The sequence below is a fragment of the Pteronotus mesoamericanus genome, unplaced genomic scaffold, assembly GCF_021234165.1.
Source record: "Pteronotus mesoamericanus isolate MK-2021 breed Mesoamerican mustached bat unplaced genomic scaffold, CSHL_Meso_final contig_163, whole genome shotgun sequence".
Taxonomy (NCBI): Eukaryota; Metazoa; Chordata; class Mammalia; order Chiroptera; family Mormoopidae; genus Pteronotus; species Pteronotus mesoamericanus.
Window position 1 is genome coordinate 3,672,029 of NW_026555064.1, and position 14,489 is coordinate 3,686,517.

Below are 14,489 nucleotides of genomic sequence, written 5' to 3' on the forward strand. Positions count from 1 at the left end.
ACTGCATGATTTCCTATTCTTAAATGAAAATGTAATTTCCCCTTTAAAATGTATTTTTGATTACTTTTCAGACCGTGGCAACTTTATTTTGCTAAGAAACATTTGTAGCACAGCCATAAAGCCAAAATTAGGTTTATTTAATGAAAGCGAATGGCTGAATTTGTTCTGAGAGGAAATAGTTTCTTTAAAAGAAGCAAAATAAGTATCCTGAAGAAAGAGAAGTGGTTTAAAAAATTGGAATACTTTATTTTACAGACTGATAGCCTGTGTGTGTGGGGGGATGTGTGTGTACATACTGCATGCATACACACACATATACACATTCTGAATTTATTGGTGAGAGGTTCTTTGGTTTTGTAATCATGTGAATTATTAAATTTTAGTGATTTAGAAGTATTTCAAAGTAGCTCTTGATGAAAATGTTATAATTTTACTGAAAACTTTACAATGTTCTCTTGTGTTACGTGCGTTTCTAGCACAATGTCTCAAAATTGCTGCCTTTATTAAGATAGGATTTGGTAGACTGTATGAAAGGAAGGCTACAATGAAACAGGTTATTTTGACCTTGATAATCTAGCTAATCCAATATAGAGAAAACTGTAATTCAGATTTTGCATCACTTAGGAAAAAATTTTATTTTGTTGAAGAGCTGAAAATGTCTGAAAATGTATTTTAGTTTCTTTAGGAAAGAAAGGTAACCAAATTATTTACATTCTCTAATTTATGGTAATTTGTGAGTTTGAGAGGCTGAAATTTAACTCACAGTATTCTATGCTTTTGGGCATACATGACTTAAATTCTAAATTGTGATTTAAAGGTGTCTAAGTAATTGTGCCCAATATTAGAATCTTTGCCAGTCTTTGGAATTAGGATTTTTAAAGTTATTTACTCCTTTGGGGGAAGTTACAACTTTTATTTCTCTCTGATCTTATTCTGTGCAGCATCATTAAAGTAATTTTTTCCCCTTGTTGCCTGTGCAGTACAGGGATCTTTTACCCTAATCACAGAAATTGTTTTGTACCACCCCAACCTGCCTAATATTACAAAAATCAAAACTTCTGCTAATTTATATTTAAGAAGTCTTTCAGCCTGTTTTTGGAAGAATTTTTGATTTTTGTATAGACATGGGTGCCTTATGGCATTTTGTAATGAGGACACTTGTGTTGCTGCAGTATTTTTCTTTTTTAGTTGCAGTAAATTAAATGAGGGGGAAAAAAAGATACTGAATTTGGGGAATTTTCGTTTCTTCTTGTCAAGAGTTAAAAACTTTTTTCCCATGATAACTGGAAGCAGATAGGTGTCTAAAGCTGTAAATACTTTTGAGAGTGAAAAAATGGTCATGTTAAGATACCACTTTTATCTTTTAAACTATACAGCAACCTTAAGTTATTTCTTTGTAAATGTGAGCACATATTACTTGCTTTGAAAATGTTCTTAAAAATGAGAACATTTTCCACAGAGAATAAATTCATTTTTATTATTAAAAAACTAGTGTATTTGTCTGAACCACTTAGTATTACAGTGAGTTTGTTCTACATGTACAGGAAGAGAGACCAGAAAAAATAGAACATAGGTCGAAAGAGTGGAGATGATTTCAGAACTGGTAAGATCAAAGTTTATATTTCTAACCCAGAACTATTTTTACGAGGGAATTTTCACCAGGGAACCGTATGCCTTAAGCCTGTTTTGTCAAGTGAGCCAGGAGACAGAGCCTGAGTGCCTTCTTGTTTCCGTCTCTCTCTGGTGTCCTGCTGCTCATCCTCCCCCACTCTTCCTCTCAGTTTTAAAATTGCTTTTTTAAACAATTTTCTTTATATCTCTCATTCATGGGCTTTCTGAATACGTAAAAAACAGGGCTAATTTAAAGAATACACTCTCTATATTAAAGGGTCACAGCTGACATGCATTCCGTACCTGTGCCTCACCATGAGCACATCTATCTAATGGAGTGTACCGAGTGGCCTGCCATGTGAGGAAGACAAACCAGTTCCTTTGGGACACTGTCAGTTTTACAAATTATTTTATTTTCTGATCAGTTATTTCCTTGTATTAAAAAGAAACCTTTCTTAAAGTTTAAATGTAATGAGTACATTGGACTGTTACCGTAGGAAGGCAGAAAGAGTAGGAGCGTACTTTTCCTAAGTGTAAATTCTTGGAAATATTTCTTCAGTCATTAAAATTGTATCAAAACCTCTTTTGTTTAAATTGCCTATAAGAAGCTTCAGAATAATTCTGAGAAATTCTGGAAACTTTTTTTTTTTTTTAAATAACCATGGTTTTGGCATTTATAAGTAAGCCATTTAAAAAATCGAGGTAATTCATAAGTCTGGATTGTTCACATCAGCCATTTGCTAGAAGAGTAATATTGCTATAACCATTTTATTCTTTTTCAGTGTGGTTGATTTAACTGTTAAGTTTTTATTATTTAAAACTTGAAGGGAACAAATGATTGAAGGAAAAGTGTCAACTGATTGTTAACTATTCAGAAAAGATCCATAAATATTTCCTTTGCATTTCAGACTTAAGAGTGGATATTTTGAAGTTATGGCATAAAGAGCAAATCTCTTAATTTTTAAGGTGAACTATTTTTTTCTGTTTTAAAAATTAGGATCAAAATCTGTTCTTCCATATAAAATTTGTTCTTTTTTTCAAATGTGGAAGAGGGTATCACTTTTAATCTTAAAATCTACAGAACAAACATACATAGTTGGGTAAAATTAAATTTTTTCTTTTCTAAGGATTTTGGTGGGAATTTGGTTAAATCTACAAAGTGTGCTGTATTTGTAAATTTTGCAAATTATAGTTCATATGGCAGCTTCTTGTATTTAGCGCCTCAAATTCACATCTTTACATTGTAAATTGTCAATGTGATCTCACCTGCCTTCATTTAAGAACAATCCACAAACAGTCAATTACAACATAAAGTAATATTTTTATTACTGTTTTCAACAAGACTGCTTAGGGCAGGGGGAGAGGTGCAAGAGGGACGAGCACAATCTGACATTGGCACTGAGATACATTTAACATCAGCAAAAACTTTTCTTTAAAGAGAAATTTTACATATAATTAAATACTTTTTTTTTCCTCACTTGGTGACAACATTCAGGCAACCCAAAACAAAATGAAATGAGGCAGAGAGAAAAGGGCGGGGGAGAGAGGGAGAAAGAGGAGAAAGGAGAGAAAAGGAGAGAAAGAAAAAGGGAGGAAACTACTATACATTGATTTGAAAATGTACCTTAGGTTTCATTTTGTGGTGGCAAAGCCCGATTGCTTCTTTTGTGTGACCTTTTAAATTCACATTGTTTGGAAGAAAACGATCACTTTTGTGCAAGAATGTGATTTCGTGTGGCTTGGTTTGTTGCTTGGGTTGCTCTCTTTTGTTGGCTCGTGAATTCACGAAGGTCTGCTGCTTTGGGTGGTGGCTGCTTTCAGGTGGCTGACAGAAAAGTTTGTGTCCGGAGTTTCCGCTGTTTGTCGTGTGGGTGTTGGGTGGCTGAGAGCATTCCCGTTTGTGTCGCTTTTCAAGCAGTCCCCAGCACCCTATAGTTTGTCCAGGCTTTTGGGATTGGTGAGAATTTCCCTGGCCAACCTCCAGGTCTGCTTGGCAGCGCTCTCCAGGGCCGAATGGGGCTTGCCCTGGAAGAGGTCGAGGTTGGGCAGAAAGTAGTGGGGGCAGCGGCGACACTGCAGGCAGGAGATGAGCTGCAGCAGAATGCCATTGAGCCGGTCGCCCAGGCATGCCTCGTCCCAGTCCGTTTCCCGCGGGTGTTTCTCGCACTCGTACAGCAGCAGCGTCTTCATGTGGTAGTTGTTGAGCGGCTGTCCTGGCAGCTCCAGGTGGCGGTCCCGCAGCGTCTTCAGCACCGACAGACACTTGTTTCGGCAGCCGCCCATCAGCAGGCGGTTCTCAGCCTCCCCGAACTGTAGCACCCAGGCGTCGCTCTCCGCGGAGCTCTGCTTCCCGGTCAGCGAGTAGCACTCCTTGGAGAGCAAGTTGAACCCTTCGGCCTTGACCTCGGCCACCCGATTGGGGCCAGGCCAGGGGATGTGAGGCATAGGCCACTGTGCCGCACTGCGAGGCCAGATACCGGTGCACTTGAACGCCGGGGTGATTTGCACCACGTAGCGCTCCCTGATGCGCAACTTGACCTCGCTGGTGTCCGCGATCATCTTGACCACATCCCGGTAGCTGCACTTGTCCACTGCCTGAGCCACCAGCGTCTGGAAACGTGAACGGATCTTGCGCGCGGAGAGGTAGCCGGACGCCGTGATGAACTCTACCCAGAGAGACATGCTCCGCTTCCGACCATCGCTCAGTTTGAGCACCGCGCAGCCGGGCAGGGAGCCGTCGTCCACGAAGTTGAAGACGCCCATTTGGTTTAGGTAGAGCACCACCTCGAATTCTGTGGGCGAGATGACCTCCAGCCCCTCGTAGCGGGCATCGATCTCACTCAGGGAGCTGATGAAGCGAGGCTCCTGCACCTCCACTTCCTTGAGCACGTCCGAGACCACCTTACAGACCTCTCGGATGGTCTTGGCGATGGCCGCCTTGCGCGCTTGGCAGCGCTCCGTGTAGTATTTATTGAGCTGGTAAACCAGCTTGGCCTGAGCGGCGATCATGTTGGGGCACAGGTCCGGGCTATACACCGGCGTCTCGCAATACGTTGAGGGATCCAAGGCTCACGCGCTGGTGGTGGCCCTGCGGCTTGCAAAAGAGGCGATGCGCTCCCCCTAAGCCCCACTTTCACTCTTGTTTTCCACCTGGGCTGACCCGCCGAGGCTACAGCCGGCCTGATCTTTCTCTCCTCTTTCCGAAACCCCCCTTTCTTCTCCAGGAAATAAGAAAAAAAGGTGATCTTTGAAAAAGAAAAGTAGCTGCTAAGACTGTTTTTGCTTTCCCTTGTTATGTAAAATAAAGATGTGCTTGCTGGAGAGATAAAGGGGAGGAGGAAAAGAGAGAAGGTGAGAGAAAAATTCAGGTTACCAAGAGGTTAGGCTAAGATGTCTGCAGCCGGGATTGCCCAGAAATCTGGAAATGAGGTCTTTTAAGTGCCCAAGTAAATTTAAAAATAAAAGCGAAACATTCAGTGTTTCATTCTTAAACTTCTCTCCCACGCTGGTAGGACTTCTTCACTCAGCTTAGGTGAGTGCCTTCTCCTCGCCCTCCCCCAAGTGGAAGGTGAAAGATGTAATTAATGTCCAGAGAGCAGCGAAGTGCACCTCAGTCTGTGACACCCTCGGAGGTTTGCAGATGCCCGGCCCTCTCAGCGTGTCGGTCTGGTCACCTCTCAGGGGGTCGTGTTGTAGCGGTATTCCTCTTTTCCTACTGGAGGCGTTGTTCGGACTGGGCTTGTTTGTTTGCAGTGGGTTCTTCTTGTCTTTAGGTGCAAACCGCTGGAAGTTGTTTGATATTCATTTCTGCTTCGTAATTTATAATTTTGGCCTTCACAAAATCTATTTTAGTGTGACGAAGTCGTTGCTTGCGTTGCATCTGGGGTTTAGTTATAATGATTCTAGGATTTTTCTTCTCCCCCTTTAGGTTGCTTGTGCAGATTCCACTTTCTGAGTGTCTCTCCCTCCTCCCCTCGGATGTCTCGCTCTCTTCCCTCTCCCCTTCTAATCTCTCTCCCCTCCCTCTCTCTTTTCCCTCTGTCTCCTTCCCTCCTCCCTGTTTTTCTCTCGCCCTCCTTTTTGTCTCCCCTCTTTCTCGCTCTCTCTCTCCCCTTTCTCACCCCTCACCCCTCACCTCTCTCTCTCTCTCTCTCTCTCTCTCTCTCTCTCTCTCTCTCTCTCTCTGCCCTGCCGTTTCCTGGAGTTATTTAGTTTATGAATGGTCCAGGGCCATCATGAGGGGGGTGGAGCTTCAGTTCCTACAATCGCTATCCAAGCTGTCACTGCTTCAGCCAATCCGGGAGAGAAGACAGGCGTGCTTGGCCCACGGTAGCAGCCACCGCTGCGCTTGATAAAGAAAGGGGGTAAAGAGAGAAGTAAGAAAATAGGAGGAGATAGTAGAAGTCAAATACACACATTTTACAGCCCTCTCTTCTCTATCCTCCTCTCATCAGTTGAAGGGGAAAAAAAGAGTCTGTATAGGGAAGATGTCCTGGAGACACTGGAATAATGCGAGGGAGAGTAGCAGTGGTTCAGACAGGTTCACTTTTTTTTTTCTATCAACATTGTGAAGAAGATGCAAACTCTAACAAAATTACTTTAGCTTGAATTTGGGAAAGAACCTAACATTTTCTATATTTTCTTCTCCCACAAAGTCCCCCCCCCCGCCCCCCCGCATCATTGCCCAGAGCCAGAACGATTGCTGTCTATATGTAGCAGTTGGGGGGAGGGCGTGAAGATGGAGTGAGGGTTTATGACTATAAGTCTCTTTTCAGTTATTTTCATGTTGTTGAAAAATGGGGCAGGACAAAAGGTAGTGCAAGCACCTTGCTTGATAATTATTCATAATTAAGATTCAGATAATATTTAATGCTATTTATTGTTACAAGGACTAAGTAGTTACTAGAAAATATGTTTCAGTTTTGAGAGATGGTGCAAATTTATAGATGGTAAAATTTGTTGTATATATGTTTAAATTAAACTAAGCCACTAAAAACTGTTTTAAACTTAAAAATGAGGGGAAGTAAATTTGAACCTGAGTTAAAGTTTTTTTAAAATGTCAGTGTTGTAAATCTAATTTTTGAATATATTGTCAAGCAGTTCAGTTTCACTTGTAAAATTATTTTATTTTCCTAATTGACTTTTGCTTTTAAAAGACTTCACTGCTGCAAAAATCCATAACTATCCTGTTATTGATTACACAGATGGCTTCACTCCTCCCTTGGCATTTCAGGGAAAAAACACATACGTGTGCTTTTAGTGTACGTATTGGACCCAGTGTAGCTTTTTGGTACTTTTGGATGAAAAATCTCTAACAGTGTTTGTGATTTGCTTAGTATGGAGGGTTTATGTTTGAACTTTGGGTGTCTGCATGGTTTTTGTGTCTTTTTAAGACAAGTCAAATGGACGGGAGAATTTTTAGTTAAATTTGGGGCGTTGTATTTTTTGATGATGCTGTAAGAATAAAACTCTACGAAGCCCCGTGGGGAGGACTTTGTTCTGTAGAACCTGGGATGCCACTTCGGCAAAACCCCATGGGAGGGCTTGACTTGCTGTCTTAAAACTGGACCAGGTGAACCTGCATTCATTGCGTAAATGAAGTTCATTTCTCTCCTCCTCCTTGATGTTGAACCCCTGGACCTCCTAGTCCTTTCTTACTTGGCTGGTGGGGTCGGCTGGCACCTTGTCACCCATTCGCTCTCATTGCCCTAATACCCTTTATAAAGCACTATTAGGCCTTTTTTCTTTCTTTCTTTTCTTTTCTTTTTTTTTTTTTTTAAGTCAAGTCGGATATATTCCTAGAATCTGCCTTCAGTGGCGGGGAGTTGGGAAGAATAGTTGGAAGTAAGCAGACTCCAAACTCGATGCAGAGATTCCAGTCAACTTCTTGGGAGTGGCAGAGACTTGGGGCGGCCTCTGGATCCCCGCCTGCCTTCGTGGGGGAATGCTTGGCTGCCGGGGCGTGCGATCCGCGGCGTCCTCAGGGTTCCGTGCGTGCGGGGAGCCCACGCTCTGTCGGTAACCCGGCTATTGCTCATGGGTCACGCCGGAGCCCCGGGAAATATGACTGGGCAGGACAGGCGCTCTGGTGCAGGGAGTTGTGTGACCAGCCTGGAAAAGGTCCCTGGCAGCTTCTCCCCAGGGCGGTGACTGGGCGGAGACTCGTGGCAGGGCCAGAGGGTGCGGAGCGTTTGGTCCCCAGCCCCCGAAGCGGCCGCTTCTTTCCGCGGCTCCGCCAGCGGCCTTGCTCATGGGGCTCTTGGGCTGGTGCGGCCAGAGACGCCCCTGGGAGGGAGTGCGTGCAGAAAGGCCCGGGGGTGACCGCAGGGGTCCATGCTCAGGACTCCGGTGCGGCCGCCTGCCGGTCTGGTCCCCGGGTCAGCACCAAGCGACCTGGTCCACGCCTTCTCCACTGGGTTGGGGCTGCCCAGGCCACGCCGATCTTCTCGCCACCCGTGACCAGACACCCCACTCCTCCTCTCCTCTCCGCTCTGTCAAGCACAACTAAGTTTCGTTGCACCCTTCTCCCCGCGTTTCTCCATTTTTACAGCAGAGGTTGAGGGATGATAAAACGTTACAAATGTTTTGATTTAAAAACAATTCATTACCAATTTACCCTGTCTAAGGTAGATGCTCTAGTAAATAATAAATCAGTTAAACAAAGGCGACTTTAATTTATTGCCGCGGTACTAATTAGAAACATCATTCGAGCAATAAACTTAAACACTTTCAGCAAATAATGCTCCCTCTTGCTAGTTCCCTCTCCCCCTCCCCCATCCCAGCTCACTCTGGCTCCTCTGCTCTCAGAGCTGCTGCTGCTGTGTCTTTGCGGATCCTTCTTCCTCTGGTTGAATAATTGAAGGGGGAAACGGTATCGGAGGAGGCTGTAATTGAAGAGCCCCTGTCACCTCTGCTTTTATGTATGTTAGTATAGAAGTCCATCAGCAGCTCCTTGATGGTGTATTAAAACGAAGTGGCAGCCCCTTCTGCAGGAGATAGCGTATTCTATTAAAGGAGACCAAGTGAGAGAAAGAAACTCTAGAGGCTAAAAGCCACTTCAAGTCTTCAGACCGATTGATCTGTATTCTCTTGTTATAATCCGTCTCATCATACTTGAGTTAATGAGGCAAAAGAGGGGGAGCGAACTCTGATGGTCCTTGACAAATTCATTAGGGAGGCTGCAGGACATTTTATTTGACTGTTAAACATCTTGTTTGTTTGGTTTAGGCAGTGCCAACATCAGCATGCTTCTGCCCAGACCTGTGATGTTGAGCTGGCTGCAGGCATTCCTACAAAGAGGAGGGCATTCAGGGTGTGACTTGAAATTTTTGTTGTGTGTGTCTGGATGTCTATAACCTTCAGACTTCTCTGGGCTTTACCTTCATCATCACTACATTAGGAACATTTTAGAAGACCTTAGATGGTAAAGCAGAGGCAGGGTGTTTTTAGTTACTATAAAATATGTATGTTTAAACTTGAGTCTGAAAGTTCCCTGTATCGTTAAAAAAAATGAGTCAAGTTTTAGCAATTACTGTGCTAGTTTTTAAAAAATGCGCATGTGTAAGCACCAGAAGAATAGCCAGATTACCCATTACATTTTGTTTTTGCTTGATCACGGTTAAGTAAACTTTTAATTATTAATTGAATTTCCTCTTGTAGGGAAACATGCAAGTCAGAAATTTGGAAATAAAAATTTTAACTATTTATACAAATAAGGTATTTTTCAAAAGAAAATTGGTATATTTGAATTTGGGGGCCTTCAGGGATTGAAAATTACAAGCAGAACTGCGTGCTCTTTGAATGGTGCTAAACTAAGGTGATGAGTTGACCAAACATTTAAAAAACTGAACATATTTCTATTTGAAGAATAACGGGCAGTTATGCTAGAATGCTAATGCTATATTTTATTCTAAGATTATACAGTACTTGATTTTCTCAAACTTTTCCTCGGAAGGAGACGATCCGATTGTGATCCTTTCTTTTGTAGAGAGTTCAGTTACGTTTGCCTTCAGCAGTTGACTCAAACAGCCTCAGCTCAAAGGCTTGGAGAAAGAGCCCTGCCTTCCATTTAGAGGCAAACAGTGTGAGAGAGAAAAAGAAAACGAATGCGCCCTGCCTGTCATTTTTGTACATTCCAGCACCTCTGATGAAGCTGGAACTGCTGGAGGGAATGTATGGATTTGAAAAGAAGCGATTCAGTAGTTCATGTTGTGTTTCTTAGAAGCAAAACCAAACTAATGGCTGAAGCCAGTGCTTCTGTACATCTGACGATTGTCATCCTGTTTACATTTCCAGAGAATACAGAGTCCTTAAACTTTTATTTTTTGTTGGTTTTTACTTAGACATGTATTTACTGAGTTAAACGTCAGTGCATTTTCTACTTCATCATATCATTGAGAGTAAAAAGATGTCCACTATTTTATTATCTGTAGAAAGGACATACAGCATTTCAATAATCTTTACTGAAGAATATACAGATTTTAGATTGTATGATGTTGATATTGTTTTCTAGGTAAACATTTAAGTATTCAAAAATAATCAGATTACTGACTTTAAAAACCCAACTCTGAAGGGCTGGTACTTTTCGGGAAACGAAGGACTGTATATTTGCCTGTATAGGTACTTACCCTCTAAAATCTAACTTTGAAACATCTATGTGATTACTAAATTTTTGGTTCTTCTATACTTAATGATTCAACATATCTGTAAAATTACTTTATTTTTTAGTAAGAATTTTTTGTCAAAATATAAATGGAGAAATAAACAACTATTTTCTGAATTTAAAACTCCACTCAAAACAGAAATAACCCAATTTAGTTGATGAAATTTTATTAAAGTAATTATAATAAAGTATCTGTAAGAAGCTTTAACAACAACACTGTCGAAACTATGCTATTCACATTGTGTTAAGAGTAAAAAGTAAAACCACATTCTAAAAATTCTGTCAAATAATCTAATTTTCCCAAATGGTGAAGTATCGTAGAGACTCTTTGCAAGCTATTGATAATTATTAGTCTGGAATCAATCTGGAAAATAATCAGTAATTGAATAATTTCTTTGAACAGATCACTACAGTGCCTATTAAATTTAAATGGTCAAAAATGCTGTTGAAACAAGTTGTCGTTTTTTTTCTCCTCACAGAACAGCTTAAAAACAATAACAGCAACAACAAAACTTGTAATCTCTTTGACTGGTAACCCAGGAATATTATTGTTCTTTCTTGAACAATTTGAACTTAAGATAATGTCCTGTTGGGTAAAAGCAATAGCTTTAACTTTGCATAGTAAGCCTATCAAACTGTACTGGAAAAAAATGCTTTTATGTAGTTTTGTGTTTAAGTTACCTTGCATAATATATATGATTATTGATGTTTATACCTATTAGACTTTTATAAGTCTAATTCTTACATTATTTTAATAGGATGAGAAAACTCAGATATGCTCATTTCCCCCCCGAATTGAATAACAGCTGTATATATGATCTTATATAATGTACAATGATAGACCAAAGACCTTGTACTCAGGAAAATGGAATTAAACAGCTTTTAACCTTACTGAAAAGTAAATACTGTTGTATTATTGAGTTAGGATATGAAATTTAAGAAAATTCAAATTAATTCAACAGGTGTTTTTGAGAAAGTGTTGCATTGAATTTACCATTGTCTCACTTAATATTGATTGATATATGTCTTTTGGTCTTACCAAGCAATCATTTAGCTTTTTCTCATTTCAAATATATACATTTTTGAATTGTACCTACTCTTTATTTCTGTATGGAGTTAGACAGTTGTTCTGAAAAGTTAGAATAAGATCCCTTCCTTCCGTCTTCCCTCCCTCCCTCCCTCTCTTTCTTCCTTCCTTCCTTCCTTTTTAACAATTTGAACTTACAAATGTACTGTGAGATAAATACTAAATTTTACCTGTCAAAGTAACTTTGGCTTTCATAACTCACTATAATCGTCAACAAACGAGAGGGGGCTTTTCGTAGAGCCAATTCTTAACTATTTAAGGATTGATTGTATAATTTGTGGATTCTTATTTGTTTGTCCACCCAAAGAACCAGATTTTACTGGTCTTTGAATATCACTTACAGGAGGTAGATAGGAAAATCAGGATTAGTCAGTATTGAACTTGATGCTAAATCCAAATTGTAAGGTTTTAAGAAGGTGTGATATCCATTGTTTAATAAGCTACTACTACTGCTTCACATGTAGAATGTTTCTTCAGGCCTTGGAGCCACCCCCGTTCCCGTTTCTACTCTACCTGTGGTCAGTGCCAGACATTTATGAAACTGACTATTGAGGCTAGGGATGTAAGTTATGCCAGTAGCGAGTTCAAAATATAAGACTTGGCATCACATTCTGTATTTCTTTTTGGTTATTTGAGACATTTTCTGGATCTTTGTTTAAAATGATCTGTTAAGCATATCCTATTGGTAGTTTTTATTATCCTCTGGGAAAACTAGCCTTTTTAAACATCTTAGTTTATTTTAAGATAGATTGGTTCTTCAGCACTTCATCTGTATTAGTAGTAGTAGTAATTTGGCATTAATCTTCTGCTAAGATTTCAGGAAATTTTTAATGGACTTTCTTTTTAATGGAAATGTTAAAAATTGAGCCTGTTCCTTCCTTCAGACATTACGAGTTAGAGTAAAAATGATGTGCTGAGTGGTTTCTCTGATTCCTTGTACTGGTAAAACAACAGAAGTCCTTCTCTGGCTCTAATCCAGGCACAGAAGATACCTGCGTGGCATAAAGGAAATAATATTTGATGATCTAAAGAATGGAAACTTTTCCTTAACCATCTGAAACAAAGCTAGGATATAGAACAGCCATCTTGGCCGTGTCTATCAAGGTTCTGCCACTCTGTTTCTCTTCTGCGTTCTTTCTTTCTATCTTCCCTTATTATCTTTGGGTCCTAAAGAGCCATTCTCTTATTTACTGACTGGTTTTGTCTCTAGACAAAACCTGCGTGAGTAGGTTTAAATCAGCCTCGCTAGAGTGAAAAATCTTTGATCTATGGCTATGACTGTTTTCACATGATTTGCTTGCTGGGACCAGACACTGTCCATGCCCTTTCACTTTGCTATCAGATAGGTACACACAAAGGACCCGAAAGGCTGCCAGATGCACAGTTAATCATCATATTAGATAAGTAAAAGGTTCCAAGCATGCCTAATTAGAACTGCTATTTCTAATAGTTATTTGTTCTATGGTACCTTGTTGGGTAAATGCTCTACAAATCTTCTAATCTTTTCTGCAAATTAGTCAAAACTTTCTATAAATTGTAGCATCAGTTAAAAATCAATGATACAAAACTGTGTTTTTTTAAAACATAAGGCTGTTGCTATCGTGTACCTGACACGGGCCGATAAAATAAAGGGAGACAATACGGCAGTGCGCAGAGCACGTTAGTCAGTGCAGGGCAGGGAGCCTTGAGTTTTCGTCCTAGCTCGGCTGCAGATGATCGAAGTAAACCTGATCAAGTGACTGTCTCTACTTATTATTTTCTTGGTTGTAAAATGGGGATATGGATTAGGAGTTTTTTCTACCTTTTCTAGATACTGAAATCTTCAATATCCTGCCATAAGTTGAGTAAAGTTGTCATTCATGTCTTATTATTTGATTTCAAATCAGATCTTTCTGCAAAAATGTAGACTTCAGTGATGCTTTACTATAGGTACATGAACTTTTTTTAACATTAAAAAATCATAGAAAAGAATAAGCTTACAGGTGGTTGTGTTTCACATTTTAGATTTAAGGAAAATAAATTACAAATTATAGATTTTAGACAGTTGCGAGGGACAACCAAACAGCAACTGGAATAAATTCTGAGAGTATGATTATTGTTGGTAGGCGTTCGGTCATGCAATGTGAAAACAAATCAGGCTGCATGTTCTCGTGTATATAGAAAAACATCGTTTAAAGGTGTCCACAAGGTTAGGAGGAATGCTTTTTTCTTAGGGTGAGTTGGCTCTCAATTTGTTGCTGGCATTTTCATTAAGATTATTTTGTAAATATTGGTTCTTTCCTTTTTGCGGGATGGGCAACATGAATTTTTATTTCTTTACTGTATTTTTTCCCATTACCAGTTAGTCCCCGTTCAGCCCCCCCCCCCCCCCAGCAATCACCACCCTGTTGTCTGCGTCCATGGGCCCTTTTTCCTCTTCGCTCAGTGCCTCCGCCCCTCTAACCGCCACCCCCCACTAGCTGTCATCTGCTTTCCATCTATGAGTCTGTTCTTGAAGCTAAAAAAAAATTCAAGTTCACAATTAACGTTTTTTAAAAAATGGTAATTATCAGTCTCCTCCTTAGGGAAATGACATTGCTCTGAGCCACTATAATATTACCATATTCACGTTGTGTTAAAAGATAGATCCAAGCAGGGAAATGGTTTTCAAAACATGCGTCACTAAAGTAAGTAAAGTTTTATACTGCTTTCTCGTGCTTTCCTCTTGTTTTCATCAGAAGATCTGACAAGCATAAAAGTGTTAACATCTTTTATTTTACAGATGTTCCTAGTTTTCCCTCAAACTGTAAAAGATGCTGTATCAGAGTAGCATGGTAGGAAATAATTTCAACACCTCTCTTCACTTACGCAGTAACTTATTGTCTAAGCTTGTGGGTATTTTTGGAAAGAGGGAAGTGAGGCAGGGAAAGACCTCATATTGAGACCTAATTGTTCTCCTTTGGAGATGCAGCTCAGCCAGCCTGTCTTCATACTATTAATTCTTTCTAAAATAGTTTTTCACTTGGCATAGTTATTTTTACTTCTATGTTGTGTTCGTTGGACGTTCCTCATTAATGCAATAGAAGTGCCAGGTGACCACTGAGAGATTTGTTGATGGACACTCTGTGGGTTTGCAAAGTGCAAACCTAA

General features: G+C 40.3%; 2 protein-coding genes across 3 annotated transcripts in view; one reads left to right on the forward strand and one right to left on the reverse strand.

Annotated features, from left to right (window-relative positions):
* The window catches only part of LRBA (LPS responsive beige-like anchor protein), a 520,386-nt gene that overhangs the window by 288,217 nt on the left and 217,680 nt on the right, over positions 1 to 14,489 (forward strand). The window lies entirely within an intron of this gene.
* Positions 3,332 to 4,738, reverse strand: MAB21L2 (mab-21 like 2). The gene has a single exon (XM_054562640.1). It carries the CDS (start codon positions 4,618 to 4,620, stop codon positions 3,541 to 3,543), a length of 1,080 nt encoding a protein of 359 aa, XP_054418615.1. The 5' UTR covers positions 4,621 to 4,738; the 3' UTR covers positions 3,332 to 3,540.

What these genes read in the sequence shown, in the direction of transcription:
- MAB21L2 (XM_054562640.1), bottom strand. Translation starts at nt 4,620, where the DNA reads ATGATCGCCGCTCAGGCCAAGCTGGTTTACCAGCTCAATAAATACTAC.